We start from the raw sequence: 27,100 nt of genomic DNA, 5'->3' as shown, positions 1-27,100 counted from the left end.
AGCAAATCGTTGTTTGCTGCTGTATATCATATAGAGAACCTTTAGCAGTGGACAACTTCAAATGAATACTAATGATGTTCTGTATCTGCTGAATGTGTAAAGTTATATGAATGATTTTATTCCACATGCTGCCAATAAAAAAAACACCTTTCCTGTCCTACATCAGTTAATGGGCTGATCAACTGCATGGGGATGCCCCATACGCCCCCTATAGAGATGGACTTCCTCCCTCTTCTGATGACATCACTTATCACCTCCGGCCTTCTGTTTCCTCTTCCTGTCAGCTGACCCATTCCCACTTTTTAACTGTACTGTCTCTGGTGACCCCATTCTCATTGCACTGTCTAGATCCTAGGCTAGATAGCATTGAACGTGCCTGCTTCTACAACTGTATTTCAAAAGGATGACAATATAATGGAGCTTTTGAATGTGCCATTATTACAGACCTTTATTTAGCTGCTGCAGGTATTCCCCTAGAGAGACACAATTCCTTTCTCATGGCTTTGAAATGTACATTTATTATGTCGGTGGAAGTTTTAGACAAACATACAATAATAAACATGTATACCAAATGCACAATGCAAACCGCACTGAAGTAGAGCAGCAGGTGAGGGCAGCATGTGGAAAAACTTTGGAGGAGTCGTAAAGGTATACAAATTAAGGGCAGAGGGGAACTAACATGTTCTCCCCACTGTTTTTATTGCACACGGGAAGATGCTTCAGGTTATCATAAAATACAGCACACCCCATGATGCTCACACAAGTGTACGCACAAATACAATAAATACACTAGAGATGGAAACAGTCCAGGGAAATAGATGCTTTGAATTTCTTTGTTGATACATTATTCTGTCCTAGTTTTTTTTTTTACTTCAGAAATAATTGTCTGGTATTGACTTATAGACTGACACTTCAGCTGATTGCTTACTTGAAAACACCGCTTCATAATCTTAAATTAGGCAAAACCTAAAGCATTTGGGAGCACGCATTCCACAGCTCAATTACTTCCAGCCTTACATCTTAGTTTCCCTAAAGTAGAGCAAGCTTTAAGTTAAATCCATCTTATCTTTGCAAATATTTGTGGACATAATTTAAATGGGGGTGTGTACGTATCTTGCAGTTTGTAACATATTTCTAGCTTGAACGTGCATCCTCACTCCCTCTAATTAGGCCACTCTAATGAGCTAGTCACAGAGAGAGAAACCTACTCAAAGTCATTAGGCCTCTTAAGCGGCTGGGACGTTTCCATGGCGATGGAGTGGGAGAATTATGGGTTTGTGTGCACTTCCCGCTCACCTGTTTAAGCATTAACTGGCTTTTGAAGGGCAGCAATGGAGCACAGAAGCTTTTGATGTTCAGACACACATACACACCCACAGCTACCCATGGTTGCAGTTGAGTAATCTGGGAAGCAGCGGTGATAGCAGGGAGCTGCTATCTTAGCAGCGGGGCCCCAGTTACAGGTCAGGTTAGTAAAGCAATGCTGCTCATTTTCCCATCTAACTTCTATTATGTTTTATTCACTGTGCTTTTGAATTGGTTTAGTAAGCTTAAACCTGCGATCAGATTACATTTTATCAGCTCAGTAATGGCCAAATCTGACGGATGTGGAGCATCACGAACAAAGATGTGGGCCACGGAAGTGTATAGTGTGACACGGAGGAAAACAAGAGATGAATAATCTTTTACAGCTCATACAAAACAGTCTCACGGCACTTCGTGAAATAGTCATGAAATTCAATCTACTTGATTCGTGTCCATTGACACGAGTTTCCCTTTTTTTCTTGTGACGCTCAGCACGACTTTCAATAACGTATTATTTGTGCTTTTTCCTATAAATGTCCAGCAAGACGTGACGCACGTGTCAATTTCCGCTCCTGTCTTTTAAAAATAAAACTACTTAGTTAGGTTTAGGAAAAGATCGCGGTTTGGGTTAAAATAACTCTGGAAGTGCCGTAACTTAAGTATGAAAGTTACGTGACAAACACATTAACTTTGACTTCTTGATTTCATGCTGACCGTCTATGTACAAGAATCAATACATTCAATTTTGTGACTATTTCACCAACTGCTTTGCGATTGGGCTGGCCCATAATGTCCTGACATGAAGAAGGTTTTTCCATTGATTTTCTTCGTGTGACAGTGTTTCCCTCCTCCTCCCAAAAAACTGTTAATGTCAAATTCATCCCTTCTGTAGTCCTTTACTTTCCCCTTATCGTGTCAAATCTATTCATCAAATGTGCTTGTTTAGCACTGTGATAGACGGGCAAACTCTGACGGGGATTTCCCTATCTTTTCCCAATGCATTATGGGATAGGCTGATCTCCCCAGTGACACTGAACAGAAAAAAAGCAGGTATAGAAAATGGACAGATGGGTAGAAGTCATGGAACAGAAGCTCTGGCCAGGTGGCGACAGTTGCATCAGGGTATTTCTCAATATGGACTCAGGTCAAAAGGTCAAAGGTCAGAGAACTGACCATGATGTAGAGGATGTCTGTCTGCTAAACCTTCTTCCCCTCTCTCTCATTTTTCATCTTTCTGCTCTCTGATTTATTCAGGTCTGAGATGGCACAGAGGGCTTGACTCAGCCTGCTGCCAGACAAAGGCCCCACAGTGCAGTCAGTATTATTCAGATCCCATATCTGCCCTGAGTCCGATGAGATCACCACAATGCTATGTCTCCCTCACAGAAAAGTATTCACACACTGAGAAAGATGCTATTCTGCAAGGGGAAGCACTGCTTTACTGATGTTGCACAGACAAGGGTAATATACACAGAACACACAGACAAGCCTGCAAACACAGGCGCGCACACACACAGATAATCACACATACACAGAAGGAGAAAAGGAGCTGCTTTGTCTCCAGTTGGGATTTTTCGTGTTAATGGGATTTTGACCGAAGCGGAGCGCTGTCTTCAGTTGTTCACCACAAAACTAGGACAGAGACTGACCGGCAAATTCACAGAAGAGTGGATTGCGACCACTAATAGCATGAATTGTGCATCACTAGCAACCTTTATCTGTCTCAACGTCTGGTTCTCAAAAGAGATTGCGTTAATAATATTACAACACACCCATAAAGTTTTGCAGCTGAGTGCAATTTGCCCTTGTTTTTTGCATCTGTTTATTGCCACGCAAAATATCACGATACTATAATGTCGATTTCCCCCCACCACCTCTAATGTAGTTTAGGCTATTTGTCGGTGAATAAATGCTACAAGCCAAGTTCCTTTGTCTTGCTTGCCACCTGCTGATTAAAGTGAAAAAGAACTTGCGAATAAAAACTTTCCTGTGCACCCTGTACAGTATATCTGAAGAATAAACAGCCTTTACAATCATTAGCAAATCACTACTAAATGACCATTCTTAGTGTAGTTGCTTTAGGATAAATAAAATATTGTAACATCATGGCGATGTATCTGTATTTGTTCAAAAAAGCTATTCAACAGTGTCTGCTGCCAACTGTTGTAACCTGGAGGCAAAACTGTAATTGTATGGGTAGACATTTCAGCGGGTTGTTTTGTTGAGTGATGCCCTTCATCAGAGGAATATGTAGGCATTTCAAAGCACTAGGTAAACCCCACAGTGACACACACATACAGCTTTCCCATATTCCATATATAATGTTTCAACATGCAATGTTAAACAAATGAGACCAGAATTTAGTTTAGAAACACCCACATCAATGAAATGCCAATGAAAACCAAATGACAGTGGCAGTTTACCACCTCTAGGCTACCTCTTCATGCAGAACGAGAGCTTTTCCTGCTGAAGAACAGTTGGTGACGGAGATTGGAACAAAAAGGCAAAGGATGGACCTAGTTCATGTCGGGTTATTTTTATAAACTTATCATATCCAGGGTTGGAAATGAACTTTTTTGTCCACCTGCCACTGTGGTTGGTGGATTTCAAAATCTACCAGCCACTCAAAAGATTATCATTGTTTTTTTGGCTGGTGAGGGAAGCAAATCTAGCAGCCACTTGCATATTTTACAGCATTTGGCTGGTGGCAACCCTCATATCACATGCAAATACATCACACGCTATTTTTCAAAAGTGATACTGAGAACAGGTAAGGCAAGTCTCTCCAATAAATCTGAAATGTCGCTGTGAGTATATTGCTTGTACCTGTATGCATGCACACCCCAGGCAGGCAGAGTCACTTTTCACCCTCTGCAACAGAAGAAAAGACCGTATAAGTGTCACACGCTCTATAGACGCCTGCTGTAATGTTGTGCCGCACATCTCCATGGAAACCCTATATAAACAGCTGTGCGGAGAATGACCATTGCCTCTACACAATGCACATGTGCACGCCCACACGAACACATACAGTTACACACAATTACCCTGCACATGTCTCAGACATATGAATCACAGTGATCTTCTCATCTCACAGGGGTTAAAGAGGGGAATTCCACTTCTTATAGGGTTGGTCCACAATCATCCATGATTTACAGCTCATGCAGGATGGGGCATATATATTATACTCTATGTAAGTTAATGTATTTATGAGCGTCTGCATGTCTACACGCTAATTTTTACGTCTAAAAACTTGATAGAGGAAACAAAACAAGGGAACTTTACATGTTTAATTAAAATGTATACGGGTGGGAGATTCCCTCTCCTTATATCTCCTTGTTATTATAGCTGGTGTTTCAATTGGTTAGAATAACACTGCATTTACCAAGCACTGCAGAGAGAATAGACAGGAGTGCTCCACTGGAAACAGATTTAGTCTAGAGGGGCCAAGACAGCTATTTAACAGTCTAATCAAAAGATTTGGATGTTTAAATGAAGGTGAACATTGACATTTGTCACCCAAACAATCTGTAATAACTAAAAGTATTGCTGACATCAAACTGAACCACAGGATGAGCTTTTACTGCTGTGACGGCTCCTGTTTCCTTGGCCCCATTGGGCTCCATTGGAAAGCTGTTTCCAACTGAGCATTTGCATCCAAAATCTGGACTATGACAGCATTACATTTAAGTTACATTAGCTAAAACGATGACAGTAAGATGGCTGTAAACCACTGGAATAATCCTTTAAGAATGATATCAACTTTGGAGTAAAAATACTTCCACAAACTCTGTTTTTGCCAAGTGAAAATGCAGATTACAGCATGACCCAATGAGTAATATGGCATAAATGCACACACAGTGAGGTCACTGACCTGACAGGCTAGATGACGACAGCACACAGCATTTTAATTGTGCTCTTTTGCCCTGCTAACCCATAACCCACTGAAACCATGTTTCAATTCAACTTTTAACAATTCAAATCCTTGTTTGCTCTCAAACACATTCTCCACAAGCCTGAAGATTTGTATCATGAAAAAATAAATTGTTACTCAGAGCTATTGGTTGCTTTTATGAATAACTAACATGAGGGGGAAAAACAATTTCCCATAGGCGTGCACACAAGCAAAAGCACATTCACCCAACACACAGGTTCTCTTTTCATAGATTCCCGGTGGAATGTGGATATGCGGAGCGAACCGTCTCATTAGAGGAATGACATGGATGGATTTGGGATTTCATGTGCATGCAGCAGACTTGTGCTTACATGAGCAGTATGTTACATTTATATGCATCATTGTGGAGTCCACAAGTTGTTCCATATGCTCCAAAAAATCCTGACAATAGCCACGATTCATCATATCTGCTGGGCTAAATTACGGACAATCCCACCACTGCAATGCATCTCTGTGGGGACGGCCTCTCCCCTCTCACACCCACCTGGTGCTCTGCTGAGGCGACCTTGGAAACAAAACCTTTTACACTGCTGCTCCAGCTGGCTTGGATAGCGCATATTAAGAAGCTCCCATTCAAGCTCATACCTGCCTCTCACCAACTTTATACAAGCTTGATATCAGGACTTATGTAACTCCACACAGAGCAAGCTTTGACGGTCATTAAAGGAACAAAAATAACCTTTGAGACAATTAACCAATAATCTATTTAAAGCTGCATTTTTACATTAACAATGGGTCAAATGACTCATGACCTGTAATGTGATGGATGACTCATAATGAATAATCCACAGAGTCAGAGATCCTACAGTTCTCCTCAGTTTTGGGGTGCGTTTTAGATCCTTTTAACTCATTGTTTTGATTTTAGGGCCAGCAATTTTGCTGCTTTGGTTCACTCATTTCCAGCAGCAGCAGCAGCAGACTGTTTTCAGCAAAAAATGCCAAGACAGCAACAAACCGCTGACAGTCAAAGTTAGCAATAGTGTTGGAGGAAGTATTCCGATCCTTTACTTCAGTAAAAGTACTAATACCACACAGTAAAAATACTCTGTTACAAGTAAAAGTCCTGAATTGAAAATGTTACTTAAGTATGTAAGTATAATCAGAAAAATTAACTTAAAGTATTGAAAGTAAAAGTACTTGATGCAGAAACATGTCCCCTGTGACTGTTACACTATTATATATTCTACCATTAGATTATTAGTACTCATGCATTAATGTAAATCAGGATTTTACACCAACTAATGATTATTTTCATAATGGATTAATTTGCTTATTGTTATCTCCATCAATCGATTGCATGTTTGGTTTGTAAAAATTCTGAAAATAGCCAACCAACAGTCCAAACCTCAACATTATTACTAACAAATAACAATTATTAACATTATTAAAATGAAAAGCAGCAACTCCTCACATCCGAGAACCTGAAACTATGAAATGTTTCAGAATTTTTTTGCATGAATATTATTATTACTTAATCAACTAATTGATTAATCGATTTATAGTTTTAGCTCAAGTTTTGTACACTTCAAAGTAGTTTAATATTTTACAAAGCAACATTTAAAAAAAAAAGTTCTTCATATGTTTTTATGTTAAATTTTCATTCGTAAAGTAACTAAAGCTGTCAGATAAATGTAGTGGAGTAAAAAGTACAATATTTACCTTTGAAATGTAGTAGATTAAAAAGTAGGAAGTAGCATGAAATGGAAACACCCAAGTGAAGTACGGATACTTCAAAATCTAACTTAAGTACAGTACTTGAGTAAATGTACTTAGTTACATTCCACCAAAGGTTATCGACTATAGCTGGTGAGCACAGTGGAGCATTTAGCTGCTAAAGAATACTGGACTTACATTCATCAGGTGGACAAAAACATGACTCCAAATGAATGCTAATGTTGATACTTGTGCGCTGGGTGTGCAAAGAGGCTTTTGTTTTTGCAACAAGTTTGCCATATCAGCAGAAAAAGTGATAATATGTCTAATGTCCAATATGTTTACAGCTTGCTTCTAATGTCCCAAAAATCAGTTAATGCAACTTTAAGCACTACACTGACCTTATTCAAGACAAATCAAGGAAAAGTGATTTAGCAGCAGCCAATCAGGGGATTCAAAGTCCCATGTAAACTGTAGGGTGCTCCCCAGGGATCACCAGCCGTCACTGTGTGTTTTCTCCTGTGGGGTTTACACAAACACAAAGCTCGGATAGAAAGTCAGTCAAGCAAAATTCCTGTGCGTTTGTGTTGTGTTTGTATGTGTGTGTCGAGAGAGATGGGAGTGACAGGCAAGGATTTCTCCCAACCTGGACCGGACCAACAGATAAACCTCCTTCTTTAGATACTTTGTGTACACACACCAAACACGCTGGTAACATCCACATAAGCCACATACACTGACATGGTGACGAAGGATGGCAAATTAGGAAGTCATGGACAGGAAAGGCAGAAAGTGACTAAAAAAATATATTTTTCTTGAAGGCAAAGAGGCTGTTAAAAGGTGCCGGACGTAAAATAAAGCACCATGTATACAGTTTGTCCCATTTCCTTTCACCTCTCTAATCAGCTGAGCAAAAATGTCCAAAAAAAAGTTGGATGTTATAATCACTCTCACATGTTTACCTGCCTGGCGGGCGGCTGGCAACAAGTCTATGAAAAAGCACTCTACAGCTCTCAAAGCAGTAACATGATACAGCAACAATCAGCTGAATTGTTAAAAACCCAACATACAAACTTAAATCAAAAAATGAAACCATAACTTCATATGTGAAAAGCTGAGTTGGGTCACACCTTGCCCTGTTAATGCTGTTAACTCCTACGCTTGCGCAAAAGTCCACAAGGGGGGCAAGTGTATTTGTTTTCAGTTACAATGTGGAAAAATGTTGTACTGTGCAGGGGAGCAACTGCACCCCTCCCAGAAAGAAAAAATGGGGTGGAAACACATTTTGTATTTCTTGCTATTTCAACACAAAAAGCCACTGGAGCACCCCATGAGATTTCTCTGCTGGTGGTGTCCAACATCAAACAATGATATCCATGATTAATCTCCAAATATCTCATCTCTCCACATCCAGATATTTGACTTGACTCAAGATGAGAGTGAGGTTCACTTTCTGTAACAACAATCAAACTTCAGATGAGCACTTGGTTCTCTGCCTCTCCAAGCAGCTTGGGGGGGAGACCAAAGCAAGGATATTTATATGTTTAAAGTGCACTACCATTGTGTTTTAGATGAACAGGAGGGGGGATTACAGGGAAAAGGAAGTGTCCTGGTTCCTGGTTTTAAGTCACACAGAGAAAATAAATGTAGAGAATAATATGAGTACACATTGAGTGTAATTAGGGCAAGAAATTTTGAAATATAACTTTTTTCCAGCAATAATGTCCAGTAAAAGCAGTGAAGTGTAGGGAGCCTGAGTGAGGGTGCTGCAGCAGTCAGATGTGTGGGAGGAAGGAAACACACAGTGGGTGTGTGTGAGACGATCCCACCGTTTTGACAGCCACAAAAAAAAGACTAATTATCACATAAAACAAACATGCATGTCAAAATCCACTTTTGCAAACTGCACAAAGACATGCAAAACAATCATTCAAAGCATTCACCAGTACCAGTCAATCTCTTTTTGCAGCAGTGTTTCAAGTAAAAGTAAAACTTACATTTGGTGCTTTTTGTCTCCATTCTGCTGGTGATGCTGTCCATGTGAGAGGGAGTTGTTGAAGTTTAATGCAGGCCCATGAGTGAGTGAGTGAGTGAGTGAGTGTGAGAAGGTGTGTGTGGCCACGGCTGACAGATAAAGTCGATACACTGCAGATCTGCTGGTGAGGAACTTGAGGCAGGCTGCTTCTCTGCTGGGTCCTAGAGTCAGCTGCTGTAATGAGCTGCACTACAGCCTACAGCTCAGAGCTAATTAAAGTTAAAGGTCCCCTAATACAAAAGAGTGAGATTTTCACGTTTCTTTATTATAAAGCAGGCTTAAGTCCTATATAAATACTGTGAAAGTGTCGAAACGCTCAAGCCGCAGGGAAATACATACAGCCCGTGTAAGAGCCCAAAAATGATGCTGACACATACTGAGGTTGTGGCGTCATTCACTTTTAGGAACACTACTGTGTTAATTGCCTGACCCAGCCACTGGTATATAGGTAGGAAGTGTTGTGTTGATGTCAGGGTTTAGCCCGGAAGGGCAAAGGGTTTTTGAACGCAGTGATGCTGAATTGTTTGCCGTGTTGTTTGGAAACCGGACTTTCTTCTTTATTGCACTATCACGAATAAATGGACTGTTATTCTGAAACCAATGAGCAACTGGAGGATCGGTTTTGTTCAGCACAACATGCAGCAAAAGGTAACATCAACAATGAAAAGTGCGTCAGTACTCTCAGCTGAAGTAATAGACTTAGCTCCTACAATTACTCCTACAGATCGTATTCAGAAACTCTGCATTTGATACAAGCTGTCAGGATTTCTGCCCATTTGTGATGTCACGAATAAACAATATTTAGACCCTTTACACAGATTTAAACGTAAAAACATTCTAAATGTGTCCCCAGTTTATTCCTGGTTATATGTGAATGTGAATATCATCAGCGGACAGGAAGCACACATGGACCCAAGCTGTTGCCTAGCGACGCAATTCTGTTGAAATTTCTTCGCAATTCCGTCGAAATGCGCTAAAACGGAGCGTTTCAGACAGAGGGTGAGTACAGGTATATTCAGGCCGACAGTATGAGGAAAATAACGTTTTTTTTTTAACATTACAGCATGTTAACATGTTCTAGTAGAAACACAAAATACAAGAATGATCCTGAAAATGAGCACGATATGGGACCTTTAAGAATATGCTAAATACGTTTTCCTGCCAAGTTTAATGGGAAGTCTGTACGGTAAATACACAATTTAGCTAGCGTTAGCTTAGCTGGAAATGAATACTGTAAATAAGAGGAAACAGCTAGCCTGGCTCCGTCCAAATGTCACAAAATACGCCTAGCAGCTTATTCCCTAAAGCTCACTAATTAACGCGTATTATCTAGTTTGCTTAATTCACAGCCTAAAAAACATCAAAATGGTGTAAAAACAACGACGCAGTTTTCCCGGGGTCATGTTCGGCGACGGACCGCATCTTGGCCGGAAGCAGTCTCCCACTGGTTGCCTGGCAACTGGCTGCAGGGCAAAGAAATGGCGGAACTTTGTCTCTTGTGTTTTTGTTCAGATAAAATATGTCAACAGGAGAATTTTTAGAGGTGCTGGTTACCTTTGGACAGAGCCAGGTGAGCTTTACCCCGTTTACAGTCTTTATGACAAGTCTTCAAGCTCGCAAATGCGCCAATAATTCGCAAAATTTTTGTCAAACTAAAAGTGGATGGTTCCCAACGACAAATAAAAAAACATAGACTGAATTTGTTTCAAGTTTAATTTTTAGTGACAAAATCAAAAATAACAGTATTCAAAGGAAGAAAAGTCTTCAACAACCCTGGATCTTTGTCAGTGTGTTAAATACCTTGCAGAGCATTTCATCATGAGTGAATATAATCTCTGTAGCTACAAAATTATTGGATAATCATTCTAAAAGAATATCAACAATAGTGAATGGATGACTACAGTCCTCATCCTAAAACATTTAGTCATCATTCTATTGCAATGAGCTGGAAAACATGGAACAGGAGGACTGAATTGGTGTTTACTCACAGATCCATGTGTTTTACTATTTAATCTACTGGATTGCACATTCTTTTAGGTTACCACACAGCTGCACAGTGAACTGTATCTATTGGTGGTGACCTTTTAACTATTTAACCAGAACATTACATGGAAGTGATCTGCTAATCTGTATATTTGCATTCTCACTTTGGTTTTCATTTGCACACAAATCAATGCAGGTCACAGATACAATTGGAAAAAAAGTTGTGTGTCCACCTCAGATTGTTTCTTGTTTCATTCTATATCAATTAGTGTAAACCAGAGTGACACAGTATTTCAGGTGAAAGAGCAAAAACAGAGGAAACAGGTAAACAAAATGCATCCTTATAAACCAAAGCAAAGTGTCGCTGTATGCTCACACACTCAACTCTTTTCATCTAATCATTCACGCTGATAAAGTGTCATAAATGATAGACTGCATCTACATTCTACTCATTCAGATTGCTGGTGCTGCACACTCATAACTAAGAGAGCATAACAAATAAGGCAAAGCCAAAATTCTCCTCTTCTATGTTTTAGTACTGCGGTCTCTGGTCACAGACATCCCCACATGTGGCTTTATAGGGGCACAGTAATGCCTCCCTCCCTCCTTCAGACTTAAGAAAAGCACATCGCTAATGTACTACGGTCTCTATTGCTTACACACCACTCCAGCACACAGCCACAGTTGCACTGGCAGCCACGTAACAGTTTATCAGTCCATCTGTGCATAATATCCCTGTGGCCTTTCCTCTCGATATCTCCAGTCCACGCTGGTGTGACCAGGATTTGGTTCGTCTTTACGAGGAGGTCTAGAACAGGTTCTCAGCCATGGCAGTGAAACTGAGCAGAAGTCTACCTATCGCTCTCTTCCCCTCCTGCAGTCTCTCGCTCTAGTAATTATGGCAGTATTCAACGGACGTCCCATATGTTATTAAAACAGTCGGGCCTGTTTCTTGAGCTCATTTCTCTTCCACAAAGCCAGCCGGTCGAAATCCTCCACAGTCATGCCAAACACTTGGAGGAACTCCTCTGGTGACAGGTGACGCTGAGAACACAAAGGATATAGAGATGACACACAGTTATCACATTTTCATTTTTTTAACAGTACTCAATTAAGTGTCACATTCCACTAATATACTATTCTTTTCAAATAGGCCTTAGTTACCATTAAAGATACCAATGTTATAATGACAAACATTATTTTCTTTTGGATTAAAGTCAATATTTTAGGCAAAAAAAACAACTAAATGCATGAATGTATGGCTGCAACTGAAAACAATTTCAATGTTGATGAATCTGTCAATTATTTTGATCGATTAATCGATTATTTGTTTGGTCTATAAATTGTGAAAAATTATAAAAATGTCAATCAGTGTTTCCCAAAGCCCAAGATGACGTCCTCAAATGTCTTGTTTTGTCCACAACTCAAAGATATTCAGTTTACTGTCATAGAGGAGTAAAGAAACCCGAAAATATTCACATTTAAGAATCTGGAATCAGAAAATTTTTATTTTTTTTTCTTAAAAGAATTACTCAAACCGATTAATTGATTATAGTTATAAATAGTTGTAAATTAATTTAATAGTTGACAACTAATCGATTAGTTGTTTAGTTGTTGCAGCTCTACATGAATGAAAAAGAATGTAGCATTTTCAACCAGAATTACATAACCAGCACCGGACCATAATGTACAAACATAATATTGAGGGAAAATATAATTGTACAGTTCAATGAATATAGAGTTTTTTAAATACTAAGAATATTGTACAGAGTTTGGTTGGTGGCTTGTCAGAAGTCTCTTAGGTAGGTGGGATTCTGCTGTGGGTATAGCCTTTGTATTTCTAAAATCCTCTCTACAGCATTAGTTTTAAACTAGACCAGGGATAACTTATTCCCAGCGCAGTTTTCCTAATAGCCCATTCATAACTTACCTCCAGTCTGGCTCTGTCGGCCTCTTTGGGCAGCCTGTTGCGACCTCTGGTGGTGACGATGAGCGCCTCATAGGGGTAAATCTGCAGAGAGAGAAAGAGGCAGCGATGCTTTATCAAACTTTGGACACCGAGTTACAGTAACACTGGGATTATTTGACATAAAGGCTAACTCACATGGAATGAATTATTCAAGTGATTAATTAAAAACCTTACCTTGTACTCTGCTGGGAGGAAAGAAAGAAAATGAAGTCAGTACAACAGAAAAAAACGGTGAATTAATTGCTTCAATCTAATAAGGGGTAGGTGTTTTAAATTCAAATTAAATTACCTCTGCTTCCCCAGTTGACCTCGCTGCTACTGTCATACTGGTACTGGTAGCAGTCTGCACTCTGAGGCTGCAGAGAGGGGACAGAGACTTAAACATCAACAGATACTGGCATATTTTCGCCTGAGATATGTAAACATAATAAGATAAGGGAATAACAACAGCACTAACAATACCCTAATTCCAGTGCCTCGAGGTTAATGACAATTTCACATAACAGATGCAATTTCAAAGATGTTGGACCCATCAGAAATGAGCCCCAGGCCTGAATAATTAATACAGCTAATCACGCTGTGTTGGGGTCTCACCCTCTGGATGCCGTTGCGTCCGTATCCTGGTAGCGAGGCGGACTTACAGACAAAATCTAAAATACAGAAAGCAGTAGTAAATATAACCTTAGTCAAGCCAACAGTTTCTTAAATTTCCAATTATTTTCATGTAGTTTGGCATCTGGAAATCATACGATCAGTACCAGGTCAGTGCCAGAAGATGGCGCTCATGGCTAACCAAAAAAAATCCTAAAATTCCAGATGTGTGCACACAATACTGGAGCTTTGTTGATGTAAGGTCACTGAATCCAGCACAAACACATCATTTATGACCCAATACAATCTTCCATTCAAAAGCTAAATATAAAAGATAGCATTTCCATAAACCAGAACCCCCTCAGAACTGAGGTGGTCTGCATTAAGCTTAAATCCTGTTAGAATATTTCTGAAATATAAATGATAAACTCACCACTATCAGCGCTGTACTGAGATCTGGGAGCTGTGAAATAAAGAGATCATAGTTACAAGACATCTCAATTATTGCCAAAAAAACCCCACAAATGCTGCATCATTTTAATCTGCCTTGCTCTAAATTTGGATTAAATTCCTCCAAAAATATTCAGGGGGAGATGGCTGTAGAGATTTGACAGCCATCTGTCTAGTTAGAGGCGTTAACAAAGAAACAGAAAAAGGAGCAAGTTGGGTACCCATCAAGCCCTGGGATGAACACACAACATCAAAGGGGCAACAAGGCAGAAAGACGCCAGGCAGGACTGGTTCAGGGGAAAAAAATATAAAAACAAAGACACACTGCACGCTCCACCATCTAATCGCAAAACACAGCTTGTATGGTTACAAGCCGCCTTTGTTGCCTTTCAACCGTAGCCAACAGAGTCCCGTTCAGTTGAGTCCCCTCCCATCAGAGAACCAGCTTTAATGAGAGATCTTACTGCTCATAAATAAACCAGGATATGGGACACCAGCTGTGAGAGCGAGAGAGTGAGATAGATACTCAGATAGATGGATGGATAGATAAGAGAGATGAGAGAGAGTTAACAGTAGAACAGTAGAATATAGAGAGCGATATCAGGAGAGAGAGGAGGAGGAGAAACAAGTGAGGAGACAGAGCGAGGAAGTGAAAAAGAAGGGAATTGTTGGATATTGATGGAGACAGGCTGGTGTCTGAACGCCAGGGGCTAAAATAACAGTCCCACTGTGTGATCAGTGAAGCTTGGTCCTTACAAACAGAACCAACTGGTAGCTTCAGGTCCGGCTTTATCACATCTGGCACACCTAGTTGAGCGCTCTTCTCTCGGTAGCTTCAGGATCAGTGTGGTCAGATATCCCCACCACAATGACAGGCCACATCTGCTGCTGCTGCTGCTGCTGCTGGCCTACCGCAGGTTCGGCAGCAGCTGTTCAGCTATCTTTCCATCTCAATAAACCGCCCCGCCTGCAGCAGCCATGACCCTCTCTGACCTGCATCCACAACCTCACTGCCCTCCTGCTTCAAACCCTGATGACAGCAGATACCGAGGATCATAAAAAAGCCCTTGTGGCAACACATACAATACATTTGGGAGGGCCAAAATACATGGCTGCACAGGCATGAACTCGCAGAAGCAGAAAGCAGAAGAGACAAAGAGGGAGATGCATAGATAGGGGGCAGGGTGGATCCTTACATCCGTTGACAGTGTTGTTATACGCCGTGCTGCCGTAGCCTGTAGTGTTGAGTGTTTCCTTGCTCCCACTACGAGAATTCCTCGCACTGCCCCAGGGGTCGTTGTCATAGGAACCAGATCTGGCTTTCATCTCCTCCTTTAGGATCATCCTCCCGATGCCACTCCCGATCTGAGAGGGAGCGAGGAAAGAGGGCGGAAGGGGGGGTAGAAAAAAAGAAAGTGCTAATTTAATGTACAGTGAATGCAAAATGGAGAAAGAGGGAGGAGGAGGAGGATAGTTTAGGCACCATACCATAAGAAGTGCATTATTTATGGGTGTTTCAGAGGAGGTGACTTTCTTCAACATCAGGTTGAGAAAGAAAATAACGAAGCTCTTACTCTTTGAAGACCCTGACTCCAAGTCTCTTCATCTCCTCCTGTCGAGAAGCGTCTTCTCGGCACTCTATAGGCTGGGAGAGAAAACAGATAAAAGAGATTCCCTTGTATGAATATAGAGCTCAGAGTGGAACGCAGTGGGTGAGTGAATAAATATGACAACAACACAGTTACAAAAGGAGCTGTGCTACTTCTACGTCCTTGTTTGGTCCAGCCTAAAATAAAAAAAATGCAGCTTACTATGCAGCTAAACTCAGTGAAATGAGACTGTTTCATACCCCGGGGGGAGCTGGTGTACGGGCAGTAGTCAGACTCGGACTGGCTGTATGGCTCAGGAGAGTAGGTGGACAGTCTGGAGGATCTGAGGATGTCCTCGCTGGTCCTGCTTTTGGTGGCTGCGTCCACATGATTGTCTGTGAAGAAACGGAGAGGTTAGGAGAGAGAAAAAACAGACAGAACCAAAGCAATCGTGTTAAAGAAATAGTTTGACATCTTGGGAAATATATTCATTCACTTGTTTCATGTTAAGCTAATCTAACTGTCTCCTGGCTCCAGCCTCGTGGTGTCAATCTTCCCATCTAGCTCTTGACAAGAACAAGAATAAGCTATTTCCCAAGATGTCAGACTATCCCTATAAGGAGGAAAATGTGTTAATGAATATCACAAAGATGTACAGCCAAGAGTACATTTAGGCTATATATCATCATATCCACCATTCCTGTCAGAAGAGATCAATATTTCAGCCAGCAGCATGAAAATAACCAGCATTAGAGTGAGTTCGGTTACTGCTCGGCCTGAGGCACAGGCCGTCGCTTTGTGAGTGGTGTGAGGCGATGATGTTGATGCCACTCTGCACTAAAGCACAGTCAATGGGAGTCAATGGATGCGACATGCAGCGTACTGTCAGATAGATCGCTCTTCACTCTGTTAGCCATTAGCCATGCCGGCCCCCCGATCCATGATCCATTGAATTCCTATACACATGATACACGACACCGACGGCAGACATTCTCATCTTTGGGACACTTTCAGCTTGACGACACACACACGCACACACACACACACACATATTCGGAGCAAAGTTTGACAGCAGATTCTGTCAGAGGAAGTATGGCTGTAGAGTATCGACACGGGATGACACGCACAGACACATACTGTACCCACCCACACACACACACAAGACATATGGAATATCTATCTAGCGACAGTGAGTGAAACAGCGAAAGGAGGGAGATACTTACAGTGGCAAGGTCACCGGGTAAAGTGAAGCAGAAGGTGGAAGGAAGTGAATAAAAGTGATTGGATGCGATAAAAAAGAGGTGAAAAGAAAAGGGAAACATTATTGGAGCGTCTCCAAAGAGAGATGTGACAATGTGAGAGCTTTTTCTACCCATACGGAGAACAGTGACAAAGCCAAAAACACAGGCATCTGATCTTTTCTATACAGGTAGCAAACTTGTTAACTGAGTAGTACATAACAGGCCTTTTATACACACACAGCACGTGGCTTTGGATTTACATCAATCCTGTTAAGTGCTGAGGCAAGAGAAAATAATAATCAATAGCTGTTAAGGAGGACATAAAGTATGAGAAGGATCAATGTGACTTAAGTGTGTGCAGAATGTCCGTTTTCTAACAAGCTTAAAGGTCTTTGAACTTGCCATTTACTTAGCTTTTCATAAGCAAAAATGTGTCATGGGAACATTATGGCCAGTTATGTACTAATTATAGCTGAGAAACATAGAAGGGTGAAAGTGTCTAAACACGGGTCGACACTAACTACCCCACAAATATCAACACGGACAGTACAGAAGAACATGCAGGACAACAACAAAGATAAACTATCCTCCATCGAGAGGTCTTGTGATTCTCAGCTGAAAAGCATTTTCCGGTGTTGATGTGACAAGCTTGGCTGAAGTGCATTTCAGTTTAATGGCTTGTAAAAAAGGCAAAAATAGCATCTGGTGTTAACCGAGCTGCTGTGTTATTTGACTGAACGACAACATAAATCCACACAATTAGGAAATCAGACTTCCCTCTCACACACTCCCTCTGTTTTCCACCAGAGAAACGAAGAGAACAGCTGTCTCCGGATTCAAACAATTACAATTAAAGTACTGCCTCCTTAAATCCCACACTGACCACTGGTTAACTACTGTAGGTTAGGCTGTGTCTCCACAGCACATATAAATTCCAGTTGTAATACACTTTTCCACTGTGCTTTGTCCCATTGTTCTGCTCTATTCTGGTGAATTGTGTGTCCTCAGAGTCCCATGTACTCAACACTTGTCACGCCTGAGCAGCCTTCACTTCATCCAGGGTTTATTCCATAACCCCATTTGCAGACGAGAACCTGTCGTGCTGCGTGAGCTGCACGCAGAAGCGGGCATGTGCTTGAAAACATTGCTCTTTTGCATTCAGCCACTTACTAATGCAATAAATCTATCTTTGAAAAGAGCTGCACAAGTCAAACTCTATTTTCCTTTGTGCATTTTTAAACACACTGTCAATCTTTTTTCCATTTATCTGGTTTTGTTATCGACGGCTTCAATCTCATTAATGACGGGAGTATCAATACTAATCAATGCTAAATCACATGGGGCCGTTGAAAAACATCAATAGGTGAGTAGAAGCATCTACATCGAGTACTCAAACACAGCATGACTAAACTGACAGGAGGACAGGCAGGCTAAGGCGGGGCCTACTGCACTGTACCCGTTTTCGTATAGATGGGAGGCTTCCTGTAGATGTTGGGGTCCCCTGTGGCTGAGGAGAGAGAGAGGAGATGGAGAGGTGAAACGTGGAGGTGTAAAGGAGGAGAGGGTGTGAGTGTGTGTCGGGATGATCGGAAGGGTCGAGGTGGAGGTAGAAGGGTGTGGTTGTAAAGGAAGGTAAAGACGCAGTATGACGGGGGATAATGTGCCAGAGAAATTATGTGCGGTATAAAAATACGACTTAGTCACATTTTCACACACTCTGATTCCCGCGGAACTTGAAATGAATGATTTGCATTAGTGAATAATGATGTATGAGGTCGTGAGTAGTGCAATGAGGCGATGGGGAGTCCTACCTGGTACATGAAAATGTCTAGGGGGCTGGTTTGTGGTGGGTGTGCTTGACCGCCCCTCTTGGCCGTAACAAGGTGAACTCCTGCCACTCTCAGAGCCTGCAGCCAGCCACAGCCAATCACAGCAAAGGAAACATGAGCATGAAGGAAGGCCTCAGCACAAGTTTCATCCATGCAAGGTGAAAACCAAACAGCCTAAACATTCATTCAAATTACAAAGTGATATTGGAATAACTATTCCACTTGTGCAATCACAAAGGTTATTATGGACTTGTCTTCCTGTGACAGTTATTACAGTGTCAAAGCACATGTGTAAGAGTTTAATGAGATATTTTTTGGGGTGATTTTTGAGTATTTGTGGATAGAGTGTTGGAAAGGGGGAGAGAGAGAAATGACATGCGGAAAGGACCACAGGCCGGATTCGAACCCGGGTCCACCGCTGCTAGGACTGAGCCTTGGCCACACATGGGCACTCGCTCTACCGACTGAGCTAACCGGCCGCCCAGTGGTGATGAAGTTTAAATGAAAATGACAAGCAATTTGATATCTCTTAAAGGAATAGTGCAACATTTTGGGGATTGATTTGTTTGCTTGTCGAGATTTAGATGAGAAGATTGATACCACTCTCATTTCAGAGAGTGGTATCGATCTTCAAATCTCAACATCAGCATGAGAGCAAAAAGGCATATTCCCAAATTGTTGAGCTATTCATTTAAACAACTTCAGTAGAATCACTCCCAAAATTAAAAATGACTCAGCTCAGAAACTCTATTGTGCTTGTTCAAATTGAATTTCACATTAAGAACAGCATGATTGACTTCTTTAAAAAACAATCGATAGACTGATATTAAACCATCTGACTCACCAGGGTAGGCATAGTGCTGAGGAGAGCGAGGCATGATGGGTGACATGCCCTGACGACTATACGTAGGCGAGTCAATATAACCTGGACTGGAGCACCGCCTCTGCTTTATATCCAGGCTGTCGAAGTCCTGAAAAGATAAACAGAGACAAGGTACAAGTGAAAAAAGGGCAGGGGGCAACAAGTAGACAAATAGCTTAGTGACAGGTCAAAATTACAACAGTTCAACTTGTTTAAACTCGTCTTAAGTGCTCTACTAGGAAGAATGCTTACCTGAGAATAGGGAGAGAGTGTCCCAAGTGACTGGAGAATCAGTGGAGAGAGAAGAGTTAGCGTTTATAACAATATATCACATATCATGTATTTGTTTTATCCTACATGGATGATTGTTGGGGTTTTCTGCATGGGACAAAGTGATGACTAGAAGCCACATCATTATTTTAATGTCAGTTAAAGGAATAGTTCGGCATTTTGAGAAATAAGCTTATTCATGTTCTTGCCAAGAGTTTGATGAGAAGGATACCACTCTCATGTCTGTCTAAAGCTTATCAATTAACTATCTATATATATTTTTGGTTTATTCATACACAAACCAAAATGTAAAAATGTCAAGTTGTTGTTTGTTTGAACCATTTCTTGGTTTGGCTTTATTAGTGAGTTTTAAAGGTGCGTGTACTGATTTTGTAATCTTTGGACAGGAACAGGCTAGCAGTTTCCCCCTGTTTCCAGTCTTTATGCTAAGCTAAGCTAATCGCCTGCTGGCTCTAGCAAAGTGAATAAGTGTATTTCCCGAAAATGTGGAATTGTCAGGCTTTTAGTATGGTGCATAATATGTAAAAAGAAACTGATAAGAATTGTCTGTATGTTGTAAAATCCACCAATCTGAACAAATGCAACAAAATATTCATAAGTACCTCAGGCTCACCATTTTCAAAATAAAATTTCACTGAAAATTCCACAGGATTTTAAAATTAAGTTTGGTTAAAAATAATTTTTATCTCAAAAAGTTGTAAGTAAAAACACCAAACAATTAACTTGTCAAACTAACAAGTGTTTGCTCTGAAAACGGTATTTTTTAATCCAATTTTCTATTAAAATTTCCAATTTCTGAATCACATTTTACCAAATCAAAATAATCCATTCAATCAATTTTTCCAAAATTAAAAATGAAAATAATGAGCCCTACAGATACTATATGACTGAGTTGTAATGATGATACACAGTTCCTATCAGCATAGCTCCATCTAAAAACTACACAAATGTTTTTCCTGAACACCAACAGTGAGACCAATGCTAAGGTTGGCCTGGAGTGTGTGGCAGTAGTACCTCCCCATAGCTGTAAGTTTCTAGCCTGTCATCAGAGGTGTATCTGTGGTAGGGCTGGTATGAGGAGGATATGAGGTCTGGCTGTTGGACCTCGTATATGGCCTTGACCTTTGGCAGGGCAGCTAGGTCCTTATAATCTAGGATCTGATTCTCCACTCTGGCCTGGAGAGAGGACACACACATACACCCACCAAACACAGAGACAACAGCAACAAGACCCAACATCAACCACCATGGACAATGCACAGTAACAAAGTAGAATGGAGACTCCACCAGTGACGGTGAGCAGATCATGCAGCGGTAAGAGGAATGAGAAAGAGCTGATGAAGCACACACAAGCATGCACATGCACACACGTGTGTGTGCGCTCATCAAAAGTACACATGTACGCTGCAGAACTTGACAGCAGTGTCAGACATTGACCTTCAGGAGCTCAGCATGTGTGAGAAAGAGAGCGGAGGAAGCAAAGACAGCTAGAGAGAGAGAGAGAGGAGAGACAGTATGGACGACAAGCATGCTTACACTGCACTTCTCCCTCATCCATCACCTTAAACAGAAAGGTCATTGATTATGAGGCGAGAGCAGCGCGGGGCAGGGCTGAGCAGAGAGCGGTGACTCCTGCTTGCATGCAGACAACCCTTGACATGCTAATACCGCCGACATGCAGCAGCAGCACTCAGCAGACTGCCAAGCAGCACAGTTGGACACGGTTCCATTTCTGGCTGAGGCCTCGTTTTGAAATGGAACGGGTCCAACTCTGCAATGCACAGAGTGACAACCTTCAAATAAACCTGGTATGTTCCCTAATTAGCCTCTCTCTATGTACGTATATACTGAATGTGTAGGAAGCACTGGTTTGGTGATTTGTCACATCAAAACATGTTTAGGTTTCTAGTTTAAAACTGGAATAAATTTGGTTGGAATATGACAGGACATTTAACCATTTTTTCAAATTTAATTTCACTTTAATATGCCTTGACTTTTTGAAATTTCATTGCCTTTCTTGTGGACAGTGTTTAGCCTACAGGTGGAATACCTGCTTTATAACCTAAGGAGTCTACAGTTATGCTAAGTGGCTCTGTAAGGCTGTACTTACGTGGAAGTGCCAAAAACTACAGTTCTTCAAATGGCCACTAGAGGCTGGCTCCAAAAGGGAGTCAATCTCCCTAGACCCCCTCATGTTAAAATGACCAACTTTAAAGCAGAAATAAACATGTTAACAGCATGGTACAAAAAAAAACGGTTTTGGTCTGTATAGCTAATTTCCCCATTCATGACACCAGTATGGGGGGTGAATTTAGATTTTTGGATTAGCCGGGATTTCGGCTGTCGTCACTGCCAAGATGGTTACGGCCAGAACCACCCACTTTGAGCTTCACAACGGCTCTTCAGAAACCTATAGGAGACTACGTCCATCTTTTGTACAGTCTATGACTCTATGACAGTAGGTACAGCGGTACTGTGAGTTAAATGCCAACATCAGCATGCTAACATGCTCACAGTGTAAATGTTAACATGCCCTGGTGGGTGGCTCTAGAAGAAAAGTCAATGGATCACCGAAGTCACCAAAGTGAATATCTGTGAAAAACTTCAGAGGTGGTAGAATACATTGCCTTGGTGCCATGAATGTCCGTTAAAAATTTGGCACCAATCCATCTTCTAGATGTTGATCTATTTCACTGGACGTTTGATACAAATTTGACCTGATGGTGGCTCTAGTTGGAAACTCAAGGGATCACCAATGTCATTCGGATTCATCCTCTGGGGACCATAAATGTCCCATCCATCAAATAGCTGTTGAGAATTTCATTCTGGACCAAAGTGGTGGACCGCCTGACTCTGCCATTCCCAGAGCCACAATGCTAAGGTTGCTGAACATTTTTAGTTTTCATCCAAATTGATCCCAGTTGTAACCTATACGTAACCTAACCTACATGTGTTTTTCAACTTACAAATCAGTATATATCAGTACTCTCTGGGAACTGATGACTGAAGATGGTCATCACAGATATAAACCACGTTGTGACAAGAAGATACTTTATAATTTTCTCACTGCTTCTTAACTCGTGCCACATCACTGACAACAGAGGTTAGGACACAGACAAGTGAACAGGCCAAGGGGAGTGAGCAGCCTCTCAGGTTGGTGCTTAACCATTCAAGCCTATGGGTAGTGCGTGTGTTTCCGTTGTAAAAAATTGTGCTTTCAGGGTGAGCTCGGTGGCAGTGGCAGCTCAAAGTGAATAAAAGCTGTGGGCTACTCACGCATATAACCCTACTGGGAGAGCCTATGGAGGAACCCGGTGGGGAGATGGAGGCCTCTGACAGGCGTCTGTGCTGTGAGGTACAAACAGACGAAGACAAAAAGGGGAGCAGAGGACGCACACAGTGAGGAAATTATAGTTAATTTTATCTTAACATTTTCATTTCAAACTCCATCTCACCCTGAGTCTCCTCTCTGCCCTCGCTGCCTGCTTGCATAATGGGTGCCACACCTCGCAACCTGAAGAAGAAGAGAGAGATAAGAGGAGATTGGCTTTGTGTGCTCCCACATGCAATGCGTTCATCTGGATGGGAAAGTGCTCTACTTTATGTGTGTGTGTGTGATGTATCGGCATCACCTGTCAGGTACATTTCCTCTCCCTCTTTGAACATGGTGTTACAGCGGGAGCATCGAGCGCAGGTCGGATGGTAGTGTTTCCCTCCCGCCTGTGAGGAGGAGAGGAGCGAAGAGGAGGTGTGACTGAACATAAATTATCATCATAAAGAGTTTCACAGAGCGAGGGCTAATCTACAAATGAGCAGGTCATTATCTCCATATGTTTTCTCCTTGTATATCACCTGGCCACCAATGGCCTCATAATGTACTGATTGCATAGCCTGTAGTTGTTCATCAGCATACAGCAACCACATGATAGCCACCACCTATTATCCCCCACGCCATAATTAGAGCATAAAGATCCCTGTAGGTCTTAAGTGTGTGTGTGTATATGTGTGTGTGTGCAGGACAGAGAGAAAGAGGGAAGTAGGTGGCCATGTTAAGTGAAGGACACAAGAGTGCGATACATGTCCTTGGACGTTCAGAGCGCCCCTGAGGGAGCACATCCAAACAGGTGAAATGGACACATGAAATGATGCAGTGTGATGTCACCGCGTCGGCCCCGTCCATTAATCCAGTCCGGCTCGTGGTCCTGATGTTTCTCACATGCGTCTCTGCGGTGGCTGACGGCCGAGGCGTGGCCCCCGTCCCGTCACCTCTGCCTTCCTGACACGCCATTAGAGAATTTCTATTTATAGAAGCACCGGCGCTGACATGTGGCCGGTGTCGAGGAGACCTGAAGCGTTTCATCTGAACACACCCAGCACGTGTGTTTGAGTGTGTGTGGGTTAGTGTATTATGTCATTTTCTGCTGCATTGACTTTCCCCGCTTTTCAGAAAACTGATACTTCCATGTGATGTGCAGGAAACCAGGTCTCTTTGACGAATGTCTCCAAAGAATTGTTCAGTATGGTTCTTAATCGTATCGAAGCTGCATTTTAACCAATCCCTGATCTCCTTGTCTGTCTCAGGTTACTCTGAAAGGAAAGCCAGGAGAGGATGCAGCACTTCCGTCCTGTGCTTTCCGAGCAACAGAGCGTTTACCGTCTCTGGTCATACGGTATCAGTTCAACAACTGCTGTTACCGCTTCTAATGAGGCCCCCATTTTCTCCGGTGGCATTAATAGGCTGCTATATTTATTGCCGGACTAAGCTGCCGAGGAAGGAAGGAGAGGGAAAGAAGTGACACCAGAGAAAGGAGGTTTTATGCTCCTCTTTCTTTCGCTTCCTGTCTTTATTTCTCCCCTTCTCCATCTCATCTAAACTGCTCATTAAATTAACAACCACCGGCTCTGGAAAGTTGGACTGAAGGGGGGCTCTGTGGAACAAGCCTAATCATCAACACAGACACAAACACAGACAGATCAGTCTGGGTTTTCAATGGAGGAGAGAAGAAGGAATCAGTGCAGCAAACTCCAAAAACATTATGATGAAATGTTACTTTACTTACAGATAAGTAATTATCATGTATTATTATCTGTGCAGCGTTATTTTTGGAGACAAAAACTATGATAAAAATTTTTTTTTTCACAACAAAAAACATAAAAAATAAATACAAAAAATAGTTGTTGAAAACAAGAACTATGATGAAATGAATAACATTTTTTGGCAACAAATAAAAACTAAGACTAACGACGAATAAGACGGACAAATGGAAGTCTTATTCAACTATATCCCCATGGCATGGTGCTACTTTCTGGCTTTACATTCGTTTTGACTCAGAAACAAGCTTTTGATTTTATTCATGTAAAAACCTCGTTATGAAGCTTACTCCAATATACGTTGTTTTGCGAGAGTCCTCATTTCCCAGAATCTCTATAAAGGAGTCGGCGAGTGCAAAGTTAGCTTGACCTATAGAGTCACATTGGCCACATTTTTGGGAAATATGCCAGGTTGAAATACACTGTAATTTTCCTTTAAAGAGAACCCATCATGCTTTTCTGCTTTTCCCCTTTCCTTTAGTGTGTTATATCGTTTTTTTGTGCAGATAAAAGCTTTAAAGTTACAAACCCCAAAGTCCACGCCAAAGCAGTTACTCTCCCCCACAGATACACTGCTCCTGAACAGCCTGAAACGCCTTGCTTGAAGTCCCACCTTTTCTTCCATAACACGGTGATGTCACCAAGTAACACATTTGCATAACGGCTAGTTTGGCCCTCGCTCAAACAAAGTTGGTTAGAGTGGAGTATGACAAAAATAAAGCGTTTTTGAACATTAAAGCATGTAAACATGTTCTAGTAGAAACTCTAAATACAAGTATGCACCTGAAAATGAGCATAATAGGTCCTCTTTAAAATCAGGTGCCAGAATGAACACAACATCTGGAATATATTTGTTATTCTCATCCTAAATGAATACTGTATGTTTGGGGAGTTAGTGTTCCTGGATCTGACTTTCTGTGAGTCCAATAGTTGCATCTTAAAGATCATTATGATATCAAAATTTGACAGGAGAAAAGAATGAATGTCATGCGTGCCAGCACACACAAGTGATCAGAGACAGAGAGAGATAGAGGGAAAAGAGAGAGAGAGAGAGTGAGGGAGTCTCACAGATAAAGGCTGACATGTCCCCATGTCTATAAATAGCCCAGAGAGGCTGACAGTCAGGAACAAAACACTTTACACCAGCCATTCTGACAAGCAAAGGAGCACAGGGACAACAAGGCCCCGTGTGTGTGTGTGTGTCTGTGCATGTGTCCGACAAAGTTTAGTTCCCTCTCCTCAGGTCCCGACAGATGAAACACATCCTCCAGAGACTCTTCCAAAACATTTAATTAGCATGTGCACTTTATCGCTTTCATTATTTTCAAACCTACTCCCCTCATTATTTTCCCTTCACTTCTTTCCTTCCTCTTCCTCTGCTCTCCTCTCTCCACTGTTGACTCCTTCCTCCATCTCTTTTTAAAGTGCTTCAGCACAACACAAAGCACCCATTTCTGTCACTGCAGAATTTGCTTTCTGTGTCTCTCCTTCCCCATCACTCTTTACTCTCTGATCTTTTTATAACTCCTTTTTCCTCTCAACTGCTTACACGTTGTTATGATTCAATACAGTTTTTTTGCTTCCTGTTAGTGCAGGTAGGCTCGACTGTGCTGCTAAAACAGTGAAAAAGTGGTTACGCACCAAATGTTTGACCAGGCTAACGCGCAGCAGCTGAATGTGAAAGTTTTGGTTTAAAATTCTTTATCACCCTCAAATCTTAAGTCGCTCAGTCCCTGCAGCACAGTGGGGCTTAAACAGAGGCGACTGCTCGATTCTGATAACGCTGATCACACTCAGTCATCATGGTGAACTCCCAATTTGGATTTCTGTATTACTGCAGAATTCTGTGGGGCTAAATCTCCGTTAACATGTGTTGAAATGTGGTCCAGTTCTCACCTCCAGAACCCTTCCACTGATGTATCTGCTGCAGGTTTCACATTTCACCCCATACTGGGCGTGGTAATCTGCCTCACAGTATGGCACTCCATCCCTGCAACATAGAGAAAAAAAACGGCTGTAGCATGTCTGGAGATAAACTGGATATGAAAAATCCAGTATGTCCATTTGCATGTGTTTCTTCTAAGCGAGACGTGAGAATCACATGCTCTTCGCACACTCACTTGCTGATGTACTCTCCCGTGAGGACCATGTTGCAGGTCCGACATCTGAAGCAGCTGACGTGCCACTGCTTCTCCAGCGCCAGGAGAGACTGACCCTGCTTGATCTCGGCTCTACACCCGGCACAGTCTGGAGAAG

The 27,100-nt window shown here is 41.7% G+C and overlaps 2 protein-coding genes across 13 annotated transcripts in view; both read right to left on the bottom strand.

Moving 5' to 3' along the window:
- afap1l1a (actin filament associated protein 1-like 1a) overlaps positions 1–9,102 on the bottom strand; it is a 28,448-nt gene extending 19,346 nt beyond the window's left edge. The window contains exon 1 of one of the 3 annotated variants that reach the window (XM_037780941.1): positions 8,911–9,102. In XM_037780941.1, the coding sequence (XP_037636869.1) occupies positions 8,911–8,953 (43 nt within the window). In that variant the 5' untranslated portion in view covers positions 8,954–9,102. Of the gene's footprint in view, positions 1–4,131; positions 4,177–8,910 lie in introns of those variants that run through there. The other 2 variants (XM_037780942.1, XM_037780944.1) reach the window with 2 other exon arrangements.
- A 1,545-nt stretch (positions 9,103–10,647) lies between these two features.
- Positions 10,648–27,100, bottom strand: part of ablim3 (actin binding LIM protein family, member 3) — a 48,073-nt gene continuing 31,620 nt past the window's right edge. For 2 of the 10 annotated variants that reach the window (XM_037780814.1, XM_037780815.1), the window contains exons 5-23: positions 26,965–27,091; positions 26,741–26,834; positions 23,386–23,473; positions 23,209–23,267; positions 23,030–23,101; positions 20,768–20,929; positions 19,715–19,744; positions 19,445–19,571; positions 18,583–18,678; positions 18,228–18,278; positions 15,791–15,925; positions 15,516–15,586; positions 15,138–15,306; positions 13,925–13,954; positions 13,495–13,550; positions 13,190–13,256; positions 13,075–13,085; positions 12,862–12,942; positions 10,648–11,975 (exon numbers count right to left, since the gene is read on the bottom strand). In XM_037780814.1, coding sequence (XP_037636742.1) covers positions 11,862–11,975; positions 12,862–12,942; positions 13,075–13,085; positions 13,190–13,256; positions 13,495–13,550; positions 13,925–13,954; positions 15,138–15,306; positions 15,516–15,586; positions 15,791–15,925; positions 18,228–18,278; positions 18,583–18,678; positions 19,445–19,571; positions 19,715–19,744; positions 20,768–20,929; positions 23,030–23,101; positions 23,209–23,267; positions 23,386–23,473; positions 26,741–26,834; positions 26,965–27,091 — 1,640 coding nt within the window. In that variant the 3' untranslated portion in view covers positions 10,648–11,861. The remainder of the gene's footprint in view (positions 11,976–12,861; positions 12,943–13,074; positions 13,086–13,189; positions 13,257–13,494; positions 13,551–13,924; positions 13,955–15,137; positions 15,307–15,515; positions 15,587–15,790; positions 15,926–18,227; positions 18,279–18,582; positions 18,679–19,444; positions 19,572–19,714; positions 19,745–20,767; positions 20,930–23,029; positions 23,102–23,208; positions 23,268–23,385; positions 23,474–26,740; positions 26,835–26,964; positions 27,092–27,100) is intronic. The other 8 variants (XM_037780816.1, XM_037780818.1, XM_037780817.1 and 5 more) reach the window with 8 other exon arrangements.

This window comes from Sebastes umbrosus, chromosome 9 (genome assembly GCF_015220745.1).
Source record: "Sebastes umbrosus isolate fSebUmb1 chromosome 9, fSebUmb1.pri, whole genome shotgun sequence".
Classification (NCBI taxonomy): Eukaryota; Metazoa; Chordata; class Actinopteri; order Perciformes; family Sebastidae; genus Sebastes; species Sebastes umbrosus.
The sequence above is the reverse complement of the archived record's forward strand: the minus strand, read 5'-3'. Positions and strand labels throughout refer to the sequence as shown.